We start from the raw sequence: 25948 nt of genomic DNA, 5'->3' as shown, positions 1-25948 counted from the left end.
CCAAATAACATTCTTTTCCCTCCTGTGCACCACATGTCTCCATTTTTTCTTTCAGTGGAAAACTGAGTTTGTCCAACTGTCCTCCAGTTTGTGTAGAACAGAGAATAAAGGTTAAGATTTGTTTTTACTTTGAAGACACTTAAAGTGGTCAGCAAGGAGCCAGAATAATATCCCCCAGCAATCAAAATCTTCTCTTGGCATTCATGACTGGATTTATTTGTTTTTTTCTAGAGGACAAGAGCAATGCTACACAAGCGACATAGTAAGTACTACTTCCTGACAGTTAAGCACATCTTAAATGCCTCAAAAGGAGAAGATGTTTAGTACAGACAACCACCCTTCTGTCTTGTGGTGCTCACCCGGTGACTTGTGCAGCAGAGGCTGAGCAGCCCCCAGCCTCTGCTTCCCAATAGGGAGTATATGAAGCTGGAAGTATGGCCTGCCCTCTCTACTGAAAGCACAAGCCTGCATCCTTTCTGCTCCGACATGAGCTAGCTACTTCTGGAAATCAGCAGTGCCTCCTCCTCAAAGCGAAGAGCTGTAGTGCCATCACACTGAGATCAGGGCCTACATCTTAAGTTCATAAGTGAGAGAGACTGTCATGCACTGATGGGGTTGATGGAAACACCTTCTCCTCTCCAGCTCTGGGGAAACCTTTGCTGGCTCCACGTTTCCCACCTTAGATCTGTTTTCATAAAAAGCTGATCCCTTGGTGGCAGAAGAAACCCTTTGGTATGTGACGGAAGTTCAAAATTCAAATCATGTAGCTTGATGCCACCTTCTATTTCTAATCATAGATTAAACAGGACAAAACCTTCACAATAACTGCAGGGTATGGGAAATGCAAACTTCAATAATGTAGAAAAGCGGTATAGGGTCAAGACACATGCTTTGAAGAAAGTACGTGACAGATGAGAATTAATGTCCACAGCAAGCCTACCTCAGAAGGGGCAGGTCTGAGTTGAATTCTGAAGTTCAGAAAAAATGCCAGCAGAAGAATCTTCAAGCCTTTTCACAGCATAACAAACCCACCTGAATCAGCTGCGCTCCTGCAAGTCACTGTAGTGTATTGAGCAGGCATAAAGTTGCCAAATTTTATTAGAATTAAATTTATCCAGTGGGATTCTGCATCTTTTCAAAGGCTCCCTGAATTTAAATCTCTCAAATACTACCACTCTCAAATACTCCGGTTAAACCAGAGAGGTAAGTTGGCAGATTGCCCCTTCTCCACCAGCTGGAAGGTGTCTGTCAGCAACCCCGGGTACTGCCAGACCTGGGAGGTGCAGGAGGACAGACCACATGCCCCAACAGGCTGATGGCTACCACAGCCAGCATGCCCTTTTTCATGTTCTTTTCCATTGCTAAGGACCATGCACTGTACCTAATGTCATTGTGGGAGGTTTGTCTTGTACAGACTTACCTTTTACAGAAGGTATTTTTTGGGCAAGGATGAGGGTTGGACATTTTTGGTAAATCAGGAATGGATTATAAAATGTAAACTCAGTATCCAAGTGTCTCTCAGGTACTTCTGTTTGCTACGCCCAATCTCAGCATAAGCTTTAACACAAGGGGGAAAAAGCTTTCTCCTTTGTGATTTTAATAGCCTAATTCTGGTACAAACTGCCAAACCTCAGAGCATCTGATAAGAGCATGCAGACTCTGCTGAAGAACAACAGGAGAGTAAGAATCACCAACAGAAACAGAAGATTGCTCTTTCCTCCCTCATCTTTTATATATCTTCCTTTGTCTCTGGGAAAGATGGGTCAGACTCCATCCAACAACACGGCAGTGAGTTCAGCCCTAGCCCCCCTCAACTACCTGTTTTTATTTTCTCTCTCTCCCCTCACCGCTCTGAACCAAAAAAGTAAAGTTGTTACCTTCTTTAAACTGGTTTGCCCAGCTGACAAATACAGATGTGTCAGAAGGCCACCAGGAATGGGAAGGGAGAGGAGGCAGGAAAAAAACACAAAACAAACCATCTGAGGTCATGGGATACAGTTAAGGCAAAAGCTATATTCAACATTTTACATTTGAAATGTTCCCATTCTTTAAAATAATTTTAAATCTTTTATACTCCTCTCCTCAAAACTCAGACAAGCTGCAGCATAAGAAAGCAGACTAAGCTTACACCTGAGCTTTAGCTATTTAAGGTTGCAGAGCAAGAGGATCCCATTAACACTTCTAATTCTTAGCCCCTTTATTCCATTAATGTTTCCTTTCTCCTCTGAGTCCTTGGCAATGACTATGCCGGCTACCGTTCACAAAGGCCACATAGTCACTTCTCCACTGCCATGCACCTTTGCATTGACTTTCCTTTTGCTTCTTTGAAAGGACTGAGCAAGCAGGGACAGACAAGAAGCTTCTCTGCATTTAATAGCACTACGCAGTTCCTGTGAGTCCACCCTTCCAGTGTCTCTTTTCATTGTTTTGAATCCAGATATTGCTGACTCTGGTCTGCTCAGCTGCACCCCTGTGGCTCCTCTGCCGTACCTGCCATGACGCCTGCCCGGCACCTGCCAGCGTCACCCCTACTGGAAACCTTTCCCACGCAGATCCCACCTTCAGCTTGGCTGTCCTTGACCAAGTGACCTTGGAGGCCTCTTAGAAGGACATGAGAGGAGGTAAGATGTGGTAATACAGAGGATACAGTCCTGACCTTAACAAATGACCCAATGCGTGGGTGAATTTGGTTTTGTGCAGATGCTTGTGCTTGGTGGACACAAAGCGGGGAAGAGCCCTGCTCTTCCCAGCAAGATGTCCTTCCTCGAATGAGAAATAGCATGATTCCGAATGCAGAACTGAGCGTTAAAATATGAGCTCTCCTCCAAGCGTTACATGTCAGAGGGGAGAATTTCAACAGGAGATGGGGGGCTGAGATTTGCAGAACCTCTGTGCCTCGTTCATGCTACCCTCCTCTTTCTATGGTACACTGCAGTCTCTACCCCCGATTTTGGCCTAAGAAGGATAAACAATCCTGTCAAGAAAAGGAAAATGTGAAAAGGGAAGGGAAGCTCATGCAGTATAAGAGTAAGAACTCTGATTTTAGTCTGACGTATTATCTCTGTCACTCCTTTCCCCCCACATCCTTCCTTCACTTAAGTCCTTCCTTCCCTTTCCCCAGTTGTTTGCTATATTTATTATACGCCAAGTCTCCTCTCTCTTCGCTTCACTCCTGATTTGAATAGCTACAAGAGTCGGTAGGTCATCTAGGAACTGAAAAAAGTTTTAAACAAGGCAAAGAGAACCCTCATGGATCCCTGATACAAATTTCTGAAAGGTAATCCAAGTCAACATGTCACGTTTTTGAACACTGGGAAAAGCCACCCTTAAAAGACAAAGCACCGGTTGGTACAGCTGCAGCAGAGCAGGTGCCGTACTGAATACCTTATATCATTTTATGGCACGTTTCATCAATACTCGCATTTCTGCGCATCATTTCTCACATATTTCTTGTTTCTACACATATTTCTTGTTTCTACACATAATACTCACTCTTCCCAGTTCTTTATCTTCAAGTGCCAGCACCCCGGTGCTTTCTGTAAAGAGTTTTACTTTGACAACAGGCCGAGGGTGAGTAGTGGTGAAATCCCCTTGAGTTCCCCATCTGCAATAAATAAAAGAACAGAATTTAACTGGGGCAGAGGTCAGGCCTGAGAGTGATAGGACTGTAATCTTTTGTACAGAATACTTATTAGCGCACTCCTAGAACTTAATTTCCAAACTTCTCGGGGGAGAGGGTGGGAGAGAGGGGAGGTACATTTTTGAGCATCCAAGATTAAATATCTACCTGGGAAAATTGGCTTTTCTCAGTGAGAAGTCAAATCAGGGTTTTTCTCTATGACTTTTGTCATTAAAAAAATCAATCGTAAATATGTTAATGGCAAAACCCAAAGAACTGAAATTATATCCTCATAGGGAAAAACAGAACCAAGTAAGAAAGCAAAAAAAAAGATATATTTTTTTCTATTAAATATCTTATGTTCACTATCTTGTGCACACAAGTCAAACTAATTTAGCCAAGAATCATGTCCCAATTCTAACAACCTATTTTTAAAATTTTAATTATTTTAATGTTTAACTTTAGGTGACCAAATTACGCAGAAAGTAAAAGACTTGCCCAAAGAAAACCTTACGTTTTATGAGATGCTACAACTTAGATAAGCACATAGGAAAAATGTAAACAGAAATGCAAAAAATGGGAAAAAAAAAGTTATTTATCAGAGTGATTATAGCTCTGCGAGATAACTATTGCCACAAGGCTTTACGCTTTTAGAGAAGCTAAATTAGGCAGACAAACTTCTAGTTGTTAATCTCTTATCTCAGCTAAGACACTTGGTTTGTCAGCCCCCCCTCTGTGTGCCAGTGGTACAAAAAAGGAAAGTTATACAAATTAGATTGCAACTTCCTCTGACAAGCTATTCTGTTTTCCTAAACAACTGCATGGTACTCCTTGCATTGAGGATACTGATTCTGATTACATTACCAGGCACAAACAAAACGGAAAGAATAAGCGCAGCTCCAGTTTCTCTTCATTTTTTCCTACTACTTGAGTTATTAAGATTAGCAGAAAATACAGAAATAAAGAAAACAGGCAACCTTAAAAGTATGCTCTATAAAAGGATGTATTACACAAACTAAAATCTTAGAGAGCAGTGTTTTCATTTTATGTTCAAGAATAATTTATATGGACTCTCCACTGTTGGAGACGAACATACAGTAGTAAATCCTCCAGCAAAAGGATCTAATAGGTAAAAGAAATACCTTCAACTAACATGAGTTACAGACTTCAAGGTAAAGTCTAGAAAGTAATATGCAACAAAAAGTCTTAAGAAAGTTGTGCTTCTGTATAAACCAGCCCTACAGGTGGCAGAACACATGCCAGACTACAAAAGTGAGGTTCACTGAAATTTGCACCAAATCTTACATTACATTCTGTCTTCTTTTCTTTGTCTGGGTAAGACAGATGCTCGCTCGCTCTGTCTGTGGTGGACATAGCCCGAGTCTCAGCCAAAGTGGTAATTGAAACAGGGACTCAACAAGAAATTACCTTCCTGAGAGGGAGAAAACCTGTTTTGTGATCTGATGATAGATGCTGCAGTCGCAGGACAACACAATGCCTTGCACTGCTGCTCTCCCCAGCGGTGGTCCCAGGGGTAGGTTTTGCCACAATACAGAAATGAGATTTCCAAGGAGAAAGCATCTTTGTAAAAGATGAGAGAGATAGTCACATCTTCAGTCCTCCCCCTCCCCAAGCCTCACTGCTAAGGAAGAATGCTGCCTTGCTATCACAAACACAACCTGAGCACTTTGTTAGCTGCACTCTCTCTCTCGGGCACCAGGATGTATTTGTCCCTGAGCTTCCAGAAGCCTTGAACTGTGCACACCACAATGGATAGGACCACCCCAATAATCAAGAAAAACTTCTATTAAAATAACAAAACAAAACAAAAGCCTCTCTACAAAGATCTAGTGCCAGCATTAACTCACAGACAGAAGAAAATAAATCAGAAGTCATGCTGACTATAGGGAAGAGAAGAGCCCCAGCCTGTTCAACGAAGAGAGCATCACAGGGGGCTGCTCAGCTTCTGCAACCTGCGTGGCAGGTACATGCCATGGCCCGTGCTGGGGTCTGGGCACCTCAGCATCTGGCTCCAGGACCTGCCCAGAAAGTGGTGCAGCTTCGTCCAGAGACACATACCCAGGCTCCGTTCCTGCAGGACACAGCAGGGAGGGATGGGCATACATGAGCCTTGCCCAGGGAGCCTGGTGGAATTTGCTTCTTCTCTAATTTGGATGCACAATGAGAGGCTGACGTGGCCAGGACTAACGGTGGGTCAGTCACCTGTTGTTGACACTAATGTAGTACTGGAAATCATCTTTAACATCAGATCTGATCATTATCCTTGACTGACATCTTTCTCCCACCCCTTTTTCCATCTGCAGTAAAGGAAAATCCTGGGCTGAAAAGCAACGGTCTGAATCTATTCCTAAAGCTTAATATTCACGGTGGAAACATTCCACGCGTTGATCTTCACGCTCCTTGCTGATCGGGACTTCAGCTAACTCTCATAGCCTCTTAAGACCACGTATTTGGAAATGAATTATCTGATGGCCACAGATTTTACTGCCTAGACTACATAATTCCTCATGAAAGAGCATGTGAGGAACCATGTTCTGTTCGAAAAGGCAAATCCAACACTGTATTCTTTAGCATTACGCTTGCTTGTGGGCATCTGATACTCCTCTCAGCTGCCGATATCACAGCAAACTACACAAGGTTCATAGCTCAGATTCCTTACTTTTCCTTGCAGATTACTAGAACACAAGCCCTGTTTCTTTGGAGCTCTGTGTGGTTGCAGAGGTATCCTTCCTCCTGCCATTTGAAACCAGGAGTTGGGAGAAAGCAGTCAAAATAGAAGTGGTGTCATGTTCATTTTAGTTTGCTTCTTCCAAGAATGGACATGGGTATGAGACCCCCAATGATCCAGAGAGAAATTGAGTTTACCTATATGCTGTACATTTAAAAGCACATGATTATGTTATTATGCATGCTATTAATGCATCAGGCATTAACTGACAGAGAAATCAGAAATTGCAGCGTTAACCAAAATGTATAATACTGAACATTGCTGCTAATAACAATTAGCAATTTGCATTTTTCTGTTTTGTCAGTATAAAAAGAAGGATAGTAATAAAAATGGCCTTACTGTTTGTATTTTGCACTGTCAGCACCCACTGATAAACTTTTGTCTTGTTAAAAATAAAATTCTGAGCTGCAAGATTGTGCCATGAATATAACAAGATACCGGGCACTCAACATTTATTAAGGATGATCCAAAACAAGGGATAGACCGGTAAAGCATGCAGGCCTAGTCTGAAATACAATTTACTGTTCTGAAATCAAATTATATTGGTCCTCAAGGTCTGAACAGCTTTCAACTTTTTTTGTTCCAGGCTATTTCTTCTATGACACCTGGTCATTCTCCATTCCACAAACTACCTATTTGCTTATTCTTCCTGTTTATGAATAATACTTAATTTTAACCAAATTCCATGGAAATGGATATGACACTTTCAGCTTCTATATCTGAGAAGATAAAAAGAGATAGCCGATTTTCAGTGTACAGATCATCTTAAAATTACCTATAACTTAGTTGCCAACAATAACTTTGCAGAAGCTACTGTCCTATCATCATCTGTGACTAAGAACTGTGCAAATAAATTGCATTAATCCTATATATAAAGCCAAGATCACAAATTCAGCCTTCCTAGCCAATAAATATGAATTTACTGAATCACTTTTTATTTCCACTGTAAACTTCTGTCAACTTTCTCCATACTTTTGGCTATTTATTCTGTAACTATATGTCTGTTCAAGGAGCTGTTGAGTTTTATGGTGAAAAATAGGTTAGGAGGACACCTAATAATTCACAGAATCAATACTCAGACTGTAATTACCATGATGCAAATCTTGATCACCATTACTGTAATTTTTTATTTCAATTTGTAGATTTTTATGTGCTAACATAATTATAACCACTTGATTTCTCAAAAATTTAACATTTTCCTTCCAAAACACATCTGTGTTCTGTCAAATGCATTTATTAATACCTGTTGAACTGCTAATATTTCCTGCTCTCATATCTGCTTAATCCCATTGGAGTAGCTGTTGTGGAACATTTCCTTTAAATTTAAAAGCTAAGATGCTAGGTATAGGTCAGACAAATCTGTATTTTTCTTTTAAAGTTGGGGTTGCACCCTGATATTTTCCTGGAGAAAATACAGTACTTCTCAGAAATGTCTTTCTGATCTGCAGATTAAAAGTCAACCAGCATGCAAAGGATTGTTTGTATCATTCATAAGACTGAATAACTTTTTATTTGTTTAATCAAACAACTTTGCAACTGTTTTTAAATAACAATGTGGCCTTCAGAATTTGAGCACTGAGTAAAGAAAAGTTACTTTTCTTTATATTTTAATTTTCAACAGCAATAACAATGAAATATTTTCTGCAAGAAAATAAATCCTACAGCTGACTTTTACTTTTCATACAGGGGAGACAGGTGAACCTGTAGGTTGTAACTTGGTTTTCTATGAAAACAGAAGGAAATCGTATGTGCCATTTTTATCTCATTTGAGTCAAATTATGTTGCAGATAATTTATTTCAAGCTTGCTCAGCTATGGAGATACCAAACTGTGGAAGGAAGAGTGAGAAGGAAAAACAGGTAAGTTAATTCACCTAATTTCTGAAATTGCTATTTACAAAAAGTATATCTGTAATAATTCTTAACATGAGAAAAATGTAATGCTTTATATTTGTAATAGTCTATGTTTTAACTACCAAATGTATGTAAGCAATGGAAACAGCAAATCAGCCACTTCCACACATTTGGAGGAGCAGTGGGTTTATGACTGATTTTTGTTAATGTGAACAATTTCGGTGCCGATTGTGTCTAGATGGGAAGTGCAAAATTTTTGTCAAAGCAAGTGTGGATCTCATGCAGTATTCATGTTAAGTTAAAAAATTGCCATTACTGTCTGTTGGTTTTATTTAAATCTTGCTAGAAAAGTAGTCAAAAGTAACAATAATTTCAGTGCTAAATGCTGCAGTGTCGCTCTCTGCACTGTCAGCTGCAGCCCGTGTAGAATACTTGAGACCTCTAAAACCACCGACTTTAAGTTAAAAAAAAAACAACCCAATTCTGCCTCTTTAGGCTCTTACTTTGCCACATCATTTTCCTTTGTATACCTAAAATTTCTGCTTTCACCCATTCATTCTCTTTACTATAGAAACTGCAATGATTTGATGTTTGATCATCTTCAACCACAAGCCCCAGTCTTTTCACCATATTTACACTGCTGTCAGAGGTACATGGGCTGATACCATAATTAGTGACAGAGTCCTTCGGCAAAGTTGATTTCCCATCACTGCAAAAGTACTCACTACCACCAAGGAGGTGGATATTTATTTCAGGTAAAGATTTACCACTGTGTCACAGAACCCTGTCTAAGCAAATTTATTTTTCTACTTCATTTTCCAACACGTTGCATGTACTGGAAACAACAGCAAATTTTTCACAGGTTTTCCACTCTAGTCACGATCTCTGTTAGTCAAAACTTTTCTTTATGAGATCTTAAATCTCCAGTCTTACATGGGAATGAATGTTATAAAATTTATTATTCTTAGCAAACATCTAGAAATTTTATTTTAGCTCTATTTATTGGAACATTTTCTTTCTGACAAAATATTAAGTCTAGAGAATTGTGCACCATCAGGAATTGATCTTCCTCAGCAAGTAGGAAATATTTTCCTTTTTGAAACCAATACCACCACAGTGTATTGGTCTCCTTGGTGCCTTCTTTTGCATCTGTCCAGATTTGATTCTTGGTTTAAATCCACTGCATAAACCAACCACAACAGATTTCTTAATCCTTCATTATATCACCTCAAGAGGTCTTCTGAAAGATTTTTCTTATTCCCTATCCATACAGGGATGTGCTACAGAGCTGGAAGGAGCAGGAAGACCCACCAAAACCAGTTTGTTAGGTGTCCTACTGCTTCATGGAACTACGAGAGTTACCAGCGCTTCATCTTCGCTCATGGCTGGGCTGGACTGGAAATGTAATGTTCAGATCTCCATAATATCTCTGTATCTCAACTGTTTCAAGAATCTATACCAGCTTTGTTGTTTCTACTTTGTTTAGAAACATACTTTAACTGTAGAAAACTAGGTATCTATGATCTTCGGGTTCGAAATCATACTCACAGTACAAGTTGTGAGATGAAAGGCCAGGAAACAAAAAACCAGACGAGACTCGCAGCACCTCCCTGACACATCTGACTACACTGATACTTTAATCTAGTTCAAAACACCTTAAATCCAGGTCTGACAAACATTCTGTTGTCAGTGAAGTATTGTGTGAATGTGGACTTTAGGAAGCCTCGCACATTGCTAACTACAACTGCATACATACAGAGAGAAAACACGTGAGCGAGCAAACAAGCCGCTGCACCAGCAGTGCCAGTTATCCCACAGCGATCTGACAATAAATCTTTAATTTGACAAGAAGGCTCCATTCAGCCAAACAGAAATAGAGTTAAATCCATACTTATCTGATTCTGGCTTTTTTACTGAGACTCCCAAGGAGACTATTAGTTGGTACTAATTGCTGCTAGTTCCTCTCAACTAACAATTGGAGAAATATCATAAGCGTTCCCTTTTCTGAGCACAGAAACACCCATCCGTTTGGCAATGACTGACACCAGGATGCCACACTAGAAATCATGGATGGCCTTAAGGCTAACAACTGTCTCATGCAACCCAAAGGCATGCTTATTTTCTTTCTTTTGCACACCTTACAAAATAATACAAACATTTCAGCTTCTCCCCTTAATGTACCTTTTTGAAAAAGGACGTTGAAATGTTACTGCACAAGAGACAGAAGTTTATTATGCAGCATCAAGGATTTAATAGGGTTATTATTATTTCTTATATGCAGCATTACAAGCACTATTTTATTCCATATTTATTTATGTATATATTCTCATATGGGAACTGGAATTCAAGTTTGAAACCACAAGGGGAAGAGTTTGTAAGTTTGTACCTTTCTATAACCTTCAAATGTGGTTTAGGTTGCAAATATTTTTTCCCTGTGGAAAAAAATAATTCTACATTTTCTTATTTCTCTATTTGAAAATTACTCATTTATTTTGATGGAGGTGCAAAGAGCATAATTTCCTCCATCAGAGCAAGTACACTAAATTGCAGCTGAAAAGCAATGCATAAAGATGGTTCTAAACAAATCATAATGTCCTTTTACAGTAGAGGCACAGAGAAACCCCGCACTCAGGCAAACTAAACTGTAAGCTTGGCCAAGTATCTTGGCCCTTCATCACTAAAGCCATCTAATCTTTTGTACGTTTTGACTCTGGATTCATTGTTTTATAATCCCTACTACGGAAAAATTATGCTTTGCATAAATATTTTGAGGGCTGTCAGCTAATGAAGGAGCATTACAATAATAATGGTTTTAACCGTGAGGTTCCAATCAAAATGTTCCTAAAACCACAAAATGTAGAGATGAGAAAAATAATTTTTTCTACAGCAATGGATGACAGTAGGAAGAAGTAGTACAGAAAAAAGGGAAATTTTGGTGTAAGGATGAAAAGTCATATGACTGCCTTTGATTCCACCTAAGCGGGGTCTACACTACTGTCCCTTACTTTTATTTTATTTTTAACCACTTATCATTCAGTTCCATCTATATAGGAACTTTTGACTCAGCACACTTGCGGTTTGGAACACAGACTAGCGGTTTGAAACGCAGATATCACTTCAGCATTTCCCTTAGAGAAAAGGTGGGGGTTCAGCACCTGTAGCTGCACACACTAAATATCCTGGAATTCAATTTCTGAATGCATTGTCCAGTCACTATCTAGTATAGTCAACTCAGAAAGAGTGAATGTTGTTCGGTTGTTTTTTTTTTTTTCCTGTGGATTCAGCAGCAAAATTGAAGGCTTTTAGGCTGGTTGTTACAAAAACATTGGCAATTCCTTCTTGGAACTCTTCTCTGAAGAACTGAAAGCTCCGAATTTGATCCTTACTTCGGCAACAGCAAGGATACAGTGTTTTGATGGATTTGCTATATTGTAAAGCCCCTTTTCACAACTAGACTAATATGAAAGGGAGAAAAGAATAATTTGATCGTATGGTGTTTTTTTCAAAGTTTGGTTTTGGTAAAAATAATAACTGTTTTAAATAAAGGAATTAACAGAGCTCAAAATTACTACCTATTTATCACAGAGCTAATAACGAGCTAGACACAATCATGTATTTCTTTTTAAACATAAAACATTATTCATATCTGAAAAAAAGATACTTGTAAAAAATAAGACAAAATTGTGAACAGTTTTTCTTTAAAACAAAGAAGTGTCTAATACAAACCAGAAGAGCAGTTCAATGCATAATAAGCAATTAAGAATAAACACTCATTTAGGCTTTCTACACTGAAAATGAGAACAGTGCACTCTAACACTACAGAATGCTATTATGACAAGTATTGTCACCACAAACATAAACCAGTATGAAAAAATTATTACTTAGTCTTGTTTTCCCATCTCACTTTCAATACAGGCAACCGAGACCAGTCAGACTGAAGACTTGTAAGGGTATGTAATGAGACTGACACACTGCCAGGCACTGAGAACCACTGCTACATATTGTGTGAAGAACTCTTGAGAGGCACTAACTCCTGTTTCCCCCCAAGTTTCAAATCCAGCTAAGGGCTGATGATGCACACAAAGGCAACACATGGTCATTTCTGCTCTCGAAATTCCTATATGCATATTTACCTCACTTTTGTCTTGAAAAAGATAATTACGAATCCATCACAGCTTTGTTAAAAGTTTCAAATCCTATTTATTTCATGTTATTTGGTGTTTATGTGACACTTTAAACCTTCGAAATGTTGTACAAATTTGATAAACTGACAGCACTTTGACGAAGCAGATAGATGTTGTCATCTCAGGCTAAAGATGTGGGAAAACAAATTACAAAATAGACTGACCTATCTGAGCCTGCATAGTTTACTCAGGAATCAAATCAGACAACTTCGGTATTCCATCTGGCTTCACACCGATTCTCTTTTATTCTGAAACCCTTTTTACTCCTCTTTCTGACTGGTACTGTTCTTATCAGCTGTCTACATTATTCTGCCTTTGTTTCTGCTGTCCTCCTACACTCAATCTGCTGGTGTGGCTTTCAAGTAGGCACATTAACCTGTAGACTCGTACCTTAAATGCTAAGTAGTTATTAAGAAATTTCAAGATCTATACTTCTTTTTTTTTTTTCTTCATCTGTTCAGGGGACTATTCTGTATTCTAGAAGTATTGGATGTCTTGACACCTCTGAGGATCAATGCACATACTAACAAAGTGACAGCAAAGAGTCTGCCCATGATGGGGTGAAAACCAGTTTTCTGAGTGTCATGAGCATTTGAGATGTACAAAGTATTCTTAACCTGAACAGGGCTCAAAAGCAAAAACTTATTTCTTTTAAACCCTTTGCCTCAAACTTTCTCTTCACCCAAAACAACAAAGCAAAACTAAATAAAAACATAAAATTTGTTCCAATTCAACCACTGCATCTAGTCAAATGCTTAGCTATTATTTTAAATGTACCTGTACTGCATTACTTACAACAAATATAAGCAAATTTTTGGAAAGTGTCTTCAGACCAAGATACAAGAACAGTCTATTTTGTAAAATGAGGCACTCTGATTGTATCAAAATTTAAGAGAAATACAAAGGAATAGTTTTCACATCAACTATCGCCCAGAAAAAATACTTCAATTTTCCAAAGATGAGGCAGGTGCAGATCACTTTGAATGACAAATTTAAAATCCACTCTACCAGAGTATTCCAGGAGGAGACTGGAGGTAAAATTTGAGGTTATCCTTCCTAACCCCATCTTTTTTTGACAGACCTCTACATGATACTTTACAGGCAGATGTAAGCTGCCTTTGCCTTCACTTTGACCCAGCCAGAGACCATGTAGCTATATTAATATGAGGCTTAGCCTAATTCAAAATGTTTTTCTTCTAAGCAGGATTTAATTGGCTTTGGCTGAACACCACAGCATTCATAGCCAAATGCCTTCCAGTTTGAAGCTGGATCACACATCTATAGATGCTTTAGCGCAACGTTAGAGAAGGCTTATATCTGCCTGCAAAATATTAGTTGCATTTGCTGTGGATCAAGTGGGAATGAGAATGGAAACAGATGTATTATGTACATTAAGGAGTATGTGAACAGTATTCCTCTGAGCCCCGATTGCTATAGTGCAAGGGATAACAGTGGGACACGCATCTTCAAGCCCCAGTTTCCAAAACGCACTACGAAATAAAACTGGTATCAGTCTTGCAAGAGACAAGTAATGTCGTTATACATTTTAAAAGAAGATAGTCACCCCAAAACAGCTATTCTTTCAAGCTGGATGAGGAGGGTTAATATCCCAGCTCTGAACAGAGAACCTATTAATTGTAAAGCCTTCATCCCACCGGCTTTCTGCCTGGGGTCGAAGCGCTGCAGCAGAAAGCGGTGCACCAAAGCCGCAGTCTTCAGAAGTGCAAACATCACGCCAGGGCAGAAATCCTGGTTGCTTTCAGTCAATTATTAGCATGCTGAGCACACCGGAGCAAGGAGAACAACCAGGATTTAGCCAGAACAATCAAAAAGATTAAGGTGAAGAAAATTAAAAATAAGATATGCCCTGGTGGCAGAAGGATTATGTTTATTGCTAACCATCCAAATACAGTAGAGATTACAACCAACTTTAATTATGTCTTTCCTCCTCTCATCCCAATTTCTTCCATGCCACACTTGTCTTGATCTGACAAGTGAATATTCCCTTCTAACAGCAGTGGTTTTCACAAGTCCCTTAGGTAGGTAGGCTTACGAGAGAATATTTTGGGAGTTAATCATAGAATCGCTGTAAAATTTAGGCTGGAAGGAGCCACTGGAGGTCATCTAGCTCAAACCTGGCTCAGAGCAAGGCTAGTTAAAATCAGGTTGCTCAGGTTATTATTCAGTTCAGTTTCAAATTTCTTTTAATATTAAGAGCCTGTATGTAATTCATATTTCTCTGCAATAAGAGAGGTGAAAAATATCTTAGACAATATAAAACAGTAATCAATGACAGAACATAGCATAGAAACTTACTTCTTTTAGAAATCCCATATCTTTTTCTTGTGGATACCATATTGCTCTTTATATTTGAGCTGATTAGGCATTATTTCTGTTCTTTAAAGAAGCACGCAATTGATCAGGCATCAAGAATAACTGAATAAAATTGTCATGTAAATTTTCAGCTGAATCCATATTCTTTTTGTGAAACTCTTCCATCGTTAATCCAGAACACAGGCTGGGATAAATGTGTATTTTTTTCTTCTTCATCTTTTCCTTTGCAGAATGAAGATAACATCAGATAATTTTCTACTGGCAATTTCTTTTTTCCTCTACACAGCTGGGTACTAGACTGACATATATGGTATTTGCTCATAGCATCCAATTTTTTGAAAGGTAATTTCTTCCACCCTATTTTGTGAATCGCTGCAATCATGACAATCCAAAAAAGGAAGACTTACTGACATATGACAAGATGAAAGCCATGATGGAATTTATCCTTTAAAGATACAAAGATGAATCTTAGAGCAAATGATAATAATCATTATGCAAGCACATCAAACCTAATTTATGAAAGCAGACACGCTTTGTTTCCTGTCATGATCCTTACCCCACTGGCTTCCCTAAAATTCCAAAATACTTATGAAAGGACCACACTCACCTTCACCACGTTCTCAACACTGCCCACATCAACATAATTATGCCTCTCAGGCTTTAACCTTCAAAATGATCTTACTAATAATACACAGATGTTCTCCAACAATAAAATCTCACTTTTGTAAATGTTGCATAAAATGTATTTATGTTTTAAAGAAAATAAATCTGGATGCCAAAAGTAGACTGAACAATTCTACTTTATTATACTCTGTAAGATGAATGCTGGATTTCACTGCGCTTATCAGTAAGTAAAAAAACTTCAAGAGGTAATAGTGAAAAGAACAGGTGAAATCCATCACGTAAAAGACTCTGTTCAAGAAGCTAAATCCTAAAGAGGATTTATCCTCAGAAGGTATAATAGGAAGCATATGAACAAAAAGCTAAGCTCAGATCAGGCACTATGAAACTGCAATCTCATTATCCCTCTGTAAAAATCCCATGTGCAAATATGCTCATTTCAACAAAAAAGCACCCAGACAAACAACGGAAAAAACCTCCACACCATAAGGAGAGTTGGCCAGCTTGCCAGCAACAGACTAGTTTGATTACTGTCTATCTGATCAGCAAACACTCGTGTTTCTGCCCCTCGCTTCTTCCTGTGTTTAGTCTCTAGTTTTATATTTCAGACTTGAACCAATATGAGGCAGGAACAACTTTTTCATTCTACTTTTTCTCCCATGCAAGAGCAATAGCATGGATTCCTACACATGTAAACAATATAAGGAATGATTACTGAAAACTAACAGTGTAATTATAGTATTACTCTTTGTTTCCCTTAATCAAAAATAAAAATTTGACTGCCATATCTGTTGTATATCTGTTTTCCCTTCAGAATTGTCATCTTAGGCTATATCCTCAAAACATTGTATTCAAGAAGTATTATTTTTTTTCATGAGGGACCAAGTGATTGTCCCACTGTACATGACACTGGTGAGGCCGCATCTTGACTACTGTCTTCAGTTTTGGTCCCCTCACTACAAGAAAGACATTGAGGTTCTGGAGCGTGTCCAAAGAAGGGCAACAAAGCTGGTGAAGGGTCTGGAGAACAAGTCCTATGAGGAGCAGCTGAGGGAACTGGGGTTGTTCAGCCTGGAGAAAAGGGGGCTGAGGGGAGACCTTATCAGTCTCTACAACTACCTGAAAGGAGGCTGTAGCGAGGTGGCTGGCGGGCTCTTCTCCTAAGTAAAAAGTGATAGGACAAGAGGAAACAGCCTCAAGTTGCACCAGGGGAGGTTTAGATTGGATATTAGGAAAAATGTCTTCACAGAAAGGGTTATCAAGCATTGGAACAGGCTGGCCAGGGAAGGGATTGAGACACCAACCCTGGAGATATTTAAAAGACGTCTAGATGTGGTGCTTAGGGACATGGTTTAGTGGTGGTTTTGGCTAGGTTAGTGTTTGGACTTGATGAACTGAAAGCTCCCTTCCAACTTAGATAATTTTATGATTCTATGTTGATTAAAGAAGTTCTAAATTTTAGAATTTAAGTCTTTTTCTTTATTTTCTTTAAAGTTGTTCTATAAAATTTTTGCTAAGTAATCTTTAATTATGTATCCACAAGTACTCATACTTCAAATACTTTACGGAATTATTGATGGTAGAATAAGAACATGAGCAGCATTTACTTTATTTGTGCAGTCTGGATTGAGGTTCCCTGCCTCCTCTGGTCAGATATTTAATCATGCATTCTTCACATACTTCTAATATATAATAGCCCCTTTTATAAGGTTATGCAATCACTGGCAGCAAATCATTATCATCTTATTTGTCTTGTTTACATGAAGAATATCCTGGCTCCATTAAAATTTTCTCATCATGCAAGATACAATCTTTTTCTGTTGCATAAATATGTGACAACAGAACATCACTTGTAGTGATAAAAGATAGCATATTCCCATCTTTTATCTTTAGGCATGATTATACATACCCAAGAAGATGACATTTTCAAGAAGCCGCATTATTTAATATCCAGAATGAATAAAAATCAATGATTAGAAAACACGTGGACACCAGACTCCGCAAGACTAAAAACTAAGACACATCAGTAACATTTGAAAAATGAAATTAGCACTGGATTTTGCAAGATGACCCCCCTGTGGCTTCACAGCAACAAAGTTATGCAAAGCTTCATATGACTGACGGGGTCCTCTGAAGGCTCCGCTTACTGATCTCTGGCAGAAAAGGTCACAGGCTATGTTGGAGGGATTTTCAGCAGGGCTAAAAGGCAGGAAACAGTTGGAAGTACTGAAGAAATATTTCACAGGCAGTAATAAAAATTTTATAAGGTTTGCATGTGAAGCCATATAACTGATCTGTTTGTAAAATTGTAGAGGACTTAAGCTCAGTCAAACTGTATTGTCCTATGGCATGTACATTTTTAGGATGACCGCTAGCTACTCAAGTAACATATATAAAACCAGCACGTTATTTAGCTTGTTAAATAGGAAAATGAAGCACTTCAAGATAAACTCACAAAATTATTATTCAAAGAGAGAGGAAACAGGGGTTAAAAGTAATAAGAAACGAGAAACATTTTTTTACTGATAAACGGTCAGGATAAGACTGCGCTCTCTTCTCTGGGAGCCCAATTAGGTCTTTCCCCTTTATGAAAGAACATTGTTTCTAATTTTCTTGCTACTCTTACGGAAGCACTCAGGGATTCAGAGGAATACCTAAATAAATATTCATAAAAATAATTGAGAAAATATTCAGCATTTTGGAATGGTGGATAAATCCTGAATTAAGTCCCCACTTGACTCATGCTTCCATTAATCTCCACTCTAAGGTCACACTGGCTTGCACTCCATTTTGAAGCATTTGTCTGAGTATCTTGTTTTCTCTTTTTCACTGTCAAAGCTTTTGAAACTTCTGACTGAGCATCAGCATTGCACTGCATACACTGATGTTTCGCAGATGAAAAAAAAAGCAGGCATAAATAATTCTTTATACTGCTTCTTTTCACAAATGTAGCTACCAGTTCAAAACGGTAAACCAACTACAGAAAATGTGTGTGACAAGCACATGATTTGGAGCTCTTGCCAGCAGTCTCCCACAGCAGGCTGGTGGTAATCATTCACTTTTCATCACAGTCTCATTCTACGCTTAGTATGAGAGCTTTGCTACCCTTTTCTAGCTGCATGTCCTATATAAAATCTGAAGTTATGTTCTCATTTATCTGGGATTTGTCAGTGCAAATATGTTACTGCTAGTGATTTGAAGAGTCAAGCTGAACAACAGTTCTTCTCAATTCTTTTTTTTTTTTTTTTTGGAATGAGTTTTGTGTTTTCTCCTCCAGCCTCACTGATTATTTTCCCTCATATCAGAATGACAGTACTGAAAATTATCCCAGTAAGGAGCCAGCTCCGGCAGCAGGGAAAGTAGGCAGTAGCCTAGGGCAGCTGCCAGCTTGTTTTTTCTGTATCGGAAAAGAGATGGACTGGCTGTGCTTGCCCAGCTGGTCACTGGCCTCTACTTACATGACTTTGCCTGTTGCTGCCGAAGGACTGAGGGGGAAAGGAGGCATCTCTCTTCCCCCTGGTAGTACCATTACTAAAATCAACAGGAGCAGAAAGTCACTTCTGTTTCCACCTCTTCCCATACACCTCCTCTTTGCAGGAGAACATCCAACCCTTCACCCAGTGACTGACCCTCCCCGTCCTCCGGCAGGTCCCTATCAGAGAACAGTGATGCGTGCTGGAAGAAGCAGGGGGCAGAAGGAGGCAGGTGACTGCATGGGGCGGGGGATGCGTTGGTGATAAAAATAAGAAAATTCTGAGAAGGACTGGATGCAGGCTGGGATAGGAGAGAGAAAAAAGAGAGACGCCTTAAGTCTTCTGCAATTTGGGGACTCCTCCCTGCCTGTAACAGCGTTTCCCATGCTCTTTTCCACCACAGCAATTTTCTGATTAAACTTTGCCAAGCCCCCTTAATTCCCTCTGCCACCAACCCAAAAAAAAAAAAATCAATATTGCTACTGTCAAGAAAACTTGATTTGGCTCTAACGGAAAAATTAAACTGTGGAATAAAGGATCTCCCAGTCCATAGGCAACTTCCTCCACCTTCTTTACTGTTTGTCCATAATTTGCTAATTTCATGCTTGTCTAATTTAATACCCTCCTTAGTTGCCTCAAACTACAGCTCTATATATGCTCACAAACTACATGTCTCTATATGCTCATAATCATACTGTATGCCAATGTCTCATAATTACTCTTGCCAGAAACAGAAAACAATACAGCTAAGAAGAGCACAAGAACTAGATAGATTTTAGAGCTCTATCAGCTGTGCCCCTTCAAGTTACACTGTTTTAGAATGGTTTAGGTTGGAAAGGACCTTAAAGATCATCAAGTTCCAACCTCGCTGCCATAGGCAGGGACAACTCCCACTAGACCAGGTTGCCCAAGGCCACATCCAGCCTGGCCTTGAACACCTCCAGGGATGGGGCCTCAACAACCTCTCTGGGCAACCTGTTCCAGTGCCTTACCACCCTCAAAGTTTGGTAGGACAGCAGGTCAACAGCACCAGTAACTCCCATTCCTCTCCTTCCAGTGTATGGTTCACAGCATCTCTCAATCATCCACTTCCTAAAGATGCACAATTTTTTCCATACAAATCTGTAGGAAATTGTTCATACAACATTACTTATATGGAATAGCCCATAACCTGTTTTTCTCCTGTGTTCAAGCAACTCATACCTATTGAGCCTGAAATCCACTAAATCAGCTTACAAGCTGAGAGCAGATCTCAACATTACCTCTTTTCCTAGAAACACTCCAGTTGTTCTCATATTGACTGGATCTTTTCTGGAACTTCCTTTTCACAAAGTTTTACTTTGACAGGTAGGAAAATCAACTAATCTCTTATTAATTTTTACTGGCTGTATCTATACACAATGTATACCTTCCAATTGGTTTTGCAACCTGTACCTTAACCTACAGCCCTGAGTATGCAATAAGTAAACGATGAGCTGACCATGAACCATCTCTACCATGTTTTGTTCACCATATCTGGAAACAGTTAGAGAGAAACAAAACCCTTAACATCTACAAACTGTTTTCTGGAAGGAGAATGACTGTACCCAAGATTCAAGAATTTACGTATTCTAGCTGATTTAGGGAGATTTGAAGACCCACACCAATGAAATCAGAGGGTATTCGAGCATTTAAACCAGAATGCAACATGTTCAAGAGTGAGGAAAAAGTGAGACACATCATCAGAAGAAACAGGAACCTTGATCATGCAGTAGGCAAAGGTTGGAGGCACTCGTTGCAGGGAACAGTACAAGAGCAACTTGAAGTTTGACGAGAAAGCACAGCTTTGGAGATGTGCCCTCCATGAGAAAGCCTTGCGACTCTCCTGTAACCCCAAGCCACAAGAGCACGCCCCAAGAGGTCCACAAATGAGCAGGGGATGTTGCATACCCACTTATGACCTTGCTTCAATGCATATATATGCATGTCTTTTATGCTGCTGTTGCTTTTAGAAGTTCCTTATGTACTACATGCAAATAAGACTGAGCATTCCTATGCCCTGGAGAAGGAACAGAGCCAGGGACTGCGACAAGTGAATTTTACATCTTGTCCCACATACTTAGAGTTCTGTAAAGCTGTCTGAATACGTTAACGGAGTAGGCTGCTGGCTTATTTTCCAAGGAAGTTTGCTGCAACTAGGAGAAAGTCCACCAAATTAGATCTCCTCCTCCTCTCAGTCCCAGAGGAGGCACATAAAACTCTGTGCTTTGTCTAACAGAAGTCCATATTTGTGGTCTGAATGTAATGGAAACTACCATCCTGCTCCATTGAAGATGTTTTCTCAGATACTGTAACAACTACAATTTTTAAATTGTCTTTCACAAGGCACACTATGGTGCCAGTAAAACCCCAACACACTGTCTGGAAAGTTATCTACAAAAGATTCCAAATGACATTTTAACAGAGAGAAAAGTGTCTGAAGTCAGTGTGTAGGTCAAACAAATCAACAAAAAACCCACACCTAATTTTCTTCCTCTCTGCCACTCAGACTGGTTCAACTACAGATGGCATGATGTTATCCCCCTCCAAGTCAGTTTGCTGACTGCCTCCCTCAAAAATTAATTGAAAGAAGTGGATCCTATAATTTAAGATGAAATAGGCCCAGCAGGTGAGTAAGCTTTGTCAAGACTGATTACTGAGTATTGATTTTCCACCAATTGTAGAAGTTACACTCCACAAGGCCACCTGCACATTAACCTAGAATACACAAAATCACCTCGGGCTAACATCTATCGAGAGGTTTGTATTTTCAGAGGATGCAGGTAAGAACACAACGCTGCAGTCTCTAGCTCTTTTCCTCGCACATACGTTCAACGGCATTTATTTGGACAGCATTCACACTTCGTACTTTCCTCACCACAAATAACTATTATTTGTATTTTCATTTTTCAGAAAGAATTTAAGGTAACTACCCAGGAAAAGACTTCACATAACCTAGCGCTGACTTAATTGTAAAAACTGTAAAGATACACAGTTAGGTTCTCCCATGAAATGAAGGAAAGAGATGCTGGATGCAGTGATGGCAGGGCGGCTTACTGTGGCCTGGAAGCTTCTGCTTGGTCCGTCTGAAGCTTCTCGCCTCCTTCCACTTCCATGGTGCAGTAGACAATTCGATTGGGAGCAACTGACTTTAAACCTTGCACCTCCATTATAACAATCTGAGGAAAAGAAAACAAGTCGTTTATCCTTCAGAAAACGTTACATAGCACAGCTATTGCAGTACTAAGCTCCAGGCTGGTGAAAAAGAAAAAAAAAAAAAAAAAAAAAAGGAAGAAAGTGTCCAAACCCCACTCACAAATCTTCACATAGAAAAGTTTTAATTCCACCTTCCTTTTCCACTTTCAACAACATATAGTCAGAATTGAAATTCTGCTCTGTTTCTACTTGGACAACGACAAAAAACTCAGTCTAACTCTAGTTTAAATGCTAGTAGTTGAATTTGAGACTAACGTTTAAACATAATTCTACACATTAACACATGAGGAAATGTGTCTTTTAAGCAGTCATCTAAATAAGCATTTATAGAACGAATAGGTTGCTAAGTCAGACTGTAAACAAGGCAAGTAAGTACACCGATCACATCTTGAAAGGTTAATCATGGTGCTGCGACGCCGGAGGTTGCAACCCTCCAATCTCAGAGGTGATGTGGTGCTGTGCTGAGCGTGAGGCAGGTCAGAGCATCGCTATCTGCTGCTGTAATTTCCCCCCCCAACACACACTACCTACCCCTTTTCCTTCTCCCAGCTCAGTACTTGCAGGCAGGTTCTGTATGAATACCGGTGGGGAGGAAGAGAAAGGAAAAAAGCCACTACCAGCTGTGTCCTGATAAATTTCCTCACCAGGGAAATTCTGAGCTTGGCAGATCCCACCATTTTTCAGCTCCTCTGAGCTACTCAGTTATAGCGCAGAAGAGCCAAATGCCATCCTACTTCGACTGCTCTCCGCCTTTTAGAAACCTTACGGTTTGTCAGTGTGAAATTATTGGAATTTTTACACTTCAGATGTTTCTAATTCAGAGAAGATTTGAGAAGAAAGTCAGGTTTCCCTGCCTGCTTTGGAAAAGCTGCTTTCCTTTCCAGCCCTATTTGGGCCCATTAGAAGAAACTGCGAAAACCAGAGTCCATTTAATCAGCAGAGAAGCTGTCCGGTATTTATTTGATTGTTTTAAAGGTGACAAAAGTAATGACTACTTTTGGTCTCATGGTACTTTGCTATTAAACCCTTTGTGTATTTCCCAATTAATTTCAATTCAAGCACATTAAGCCAGACTTCACCCCTAGCTGTACAATCCTTTGTATTTTAAAACTTCCAGAACCTTAGTAATAGTTAGATATCTTGTAAAATTGCTAGTCTGGTAATATCACAGTGAGATTACAGTCATTGATCATGTAGGATATTTTTACATAACGCATAAGTTATCAACACTGCCTGTTACGCTTTATAAATAATAACAGCAATTCAGGGAGAATGACATAATCATCTCTTCTGTCTCATCTTTTGCGGTTCAGGAGTTCAAGTAGTTAAAGTGATCAATGATCACTGAAAACCGCACTGGGGATCCCTCTAGCTAATACAGCTTATAGGGTCTTTCCACATGCCAAACATATGTCCTTGTTGAATGAAGACTTCAGGCTTGTTCATTTTTATGTTGATACTTCTTTTCTTTGAGTTTCCAATTTAATTGCACAACGCGTTTGTCCTTGATAACACTTCTGGATTCTAGCGACGGAAAAAGTTGCATTTCATTAGGAAGGAACTGTCACTAGCTGATTTACTAGCTCATTAGCTGATAAACTGCTTCCTAAATATTGCTTGCCTATTTCTTAAACTGTCCAACAGCTAAGAACAAAAGTGATTAAGTCTTCTACTACTTTGATATTTTATTTATTTATTTTAGACATTTACGCAAATAGGCTGTTGGAGGAAATATCCAACTTGCAAAAATACTCACTGTTGCTTGTAGTGATGTGTAGGGCTTCTCCTATGTTAGAAAGCAAGGTCCATTCCCAACAGAACATTATAAATGTTACATCTTTTGCTGTTCTGACTTAATAATGACATGCAGTGGCAGCATGAGCCCCTGCTACTTTGCTCCCTGCCAAGAAATTTTCATTGAGGTTTGTTTTCTGGTCCTCATGTTTAGACACATGTCATGGTTTCGATTGGGATGGGGTTGACTTTCTTGCTAGTGGCTGGTGTAGTGCAATGTTTTGGATTTGGGATGAGAATGGTGTTGGTAGCACACTGGTGGCTTTGGTTATTGCTACGCTCTCAAGGCCTTTTCTGCTCCTCACACCGCCCCACCAGCGAGTAGGATGGGAGGGCACAAAAAGTTGGGAGGAGACACAGCTGGGACAGCTGACCCCAACTCACCAAAGGGATATTCCATACCATATGACGTCCTGCTCAGTGTATAAAGCTAGGGGAAGAAGCAGGAAGGGGGAAACATTTGGAGTGATGGCGTTTGTCTTCCCAAGTAACCGTTATGCGTGATGGAGCCCTGCTGTCCTGGAGAAGGCTGAACACCTACCTGCCCATGGGAAGCAGTGAATGAATTCCTTGTTTTCCTTTGCTTCTGTGCAAGGCTTTTGCTCTACCTATTAAACTGTTTTTATCTCAACCCATGAGATTTTTCTCACTTTTGCTCTTCCAGTTCTCTCCCCCATCCCACCGGGGTGGGGGGCCATGAGTGAGCAGCTGGTGGTCCTAGCTGCCGGTTGGGGTTAAACCGTGACAACACGTTTTATAGATTTCCTGTTCATTCATGTTCCTGTACAGCAGCCCTCAGTGGGGATTCTGCTGGTTACCATACAATTTAGTTAAGTCACACCCCAAAAGGCATAAAATGGATATGTTTATGTGTTATTCAAGAAACAGGAAATTGTGCACATATGACCTCACATTTTCCAGAAATAATGTATTCTATCTATAAGGAAATGAAATCAGCTTTTCTTATTTGCCCATTTGCATTGAAAAAGAGCAGATCTTCCATGTTTCAGTCTAAATGAGTATCAGTTCAGCTGTTTCCTTTTGCCCTTATATCCTCTGAGATTTAGCTTCTCAAGAGTAAGACATGCACATGTCCAGTAAGAAACTCAACTTAGGTGATTAACACCATATTTAAAATGACAATTTGCCTTACTAAAAACCACTACCTGTAGAGGAACACATTAATTCTTTGCCTTGACTAGGATGAACTGTAGGTTACTAACCTTGCAGATCATCTGTGTGTTTTCTGTATCAGCAATGGGGAAAAAATAAAAGCTAGCTAAGGAAGTTCACTAGACCTAACAGTTTACATTTCTGGTGAGAGAAAGGAAGGGCTGTAAATAAAGCAAAGCTACCCCAAATTTAAAGGAAATTATATCTACTGTCAATTTCCACTTCATGATAGTTTCAATCTTTTACTGTGCTTTTCCCCCAAATATCTCATAATTTTTAGTACAAGCTTAGTATTTCTCACTAGAGGCACAGAGAAAGCCCTTCTTCTTACATCCCTCACCAAGCAAACATTCTTGAACACAGAAAACATTATTGTCAAACTTTTTTGGGTACTTTGCAGGTCTTTCAGAACTACTCTTTGTTATTGCTATTTATGGACCATTCCAGGCTTGGCATTCCACTTGAGGCAGACAGAGCACACGTGATGGAGATGCACAGGATTCAGCACAGGAGTTATAAAACTACATCTTTTCATATACTTCACTACTAAGGCCTGCACTGCAGCTTTACACATTTGATGAACTAATATTTTTTGGCATATAGAATGATGGATCTTGCTACTCTTTGAAAGTTGATGTTGGGCTTTTACATTATTAGCTAGTAATATTAAAATTCCTGCCAGTGGGATAAGTGATTTCTCTGTTATAAAAAGGTTTAAACTTTTTCATCTGTCCATTTTTGACATTTTTTTCAATTCTATGTGTATATTGATGACATGGGAAAGAAAAATCTGAATTTTCAACATTACATGAAAAAAGCAGATGCTCATTTCACTTAAGAAAAAGCATTGTTTAAAAGATAAACATTTTTGTTTCTTTGTTTTAAACCATTTAAAAACTGAAATATGTATTCTGC

The 25948-nt window shown here is 39.3% G+C and overlaps 1 protein-coding gene across 1 annotated transcript in view; it reads right to left on the bottom strand.

The window, feature by feature from the left end:
* CADPS2 (Ca++-dependent secretion activator 2) overlaps window positions 1–25948 on the bottom strand; it is a 346061-nt gene that overhangs the window by 156911 nt on the left and 163202 nt on the right. Inside the window, exons 7-8 of the mRNA XM_009883694.1 lie at window positions 21908–22029; window positions 3493–3604 (exon numbers count right to left, since the gene is read on the bottom strand). Coding sequence (XP_009881996.1) covers window positions 3493–3604; window positions 21908–22029 — 234 coding nt within the window. The remainder of the gene's footprint in view (window positions 1–3492; window positions 3605–21907; window positions 22030–25948) is intronic.

Source organism: Charadrius vociferus, unplaced genomic scaffold, assembly GCF_000708025.1.
Source record: "Charadrius vociferus isolate BGI_N301 unplaced genomic scaffold, ASM70802v2 scaffold43, whole genome shotgun sequence".
Taxonomy (NCBI): domain Eukaryota; kingdom Metazoa; phylum Chordata; class Aves; order Charadriiformes; family Charadriidae; genus Charadrius; species Charadrius vociferus.
Note: the sequence above shows the minus strand (reverse complement) of the source record. Positions and strands in the feature narration are given on the sequence as shown.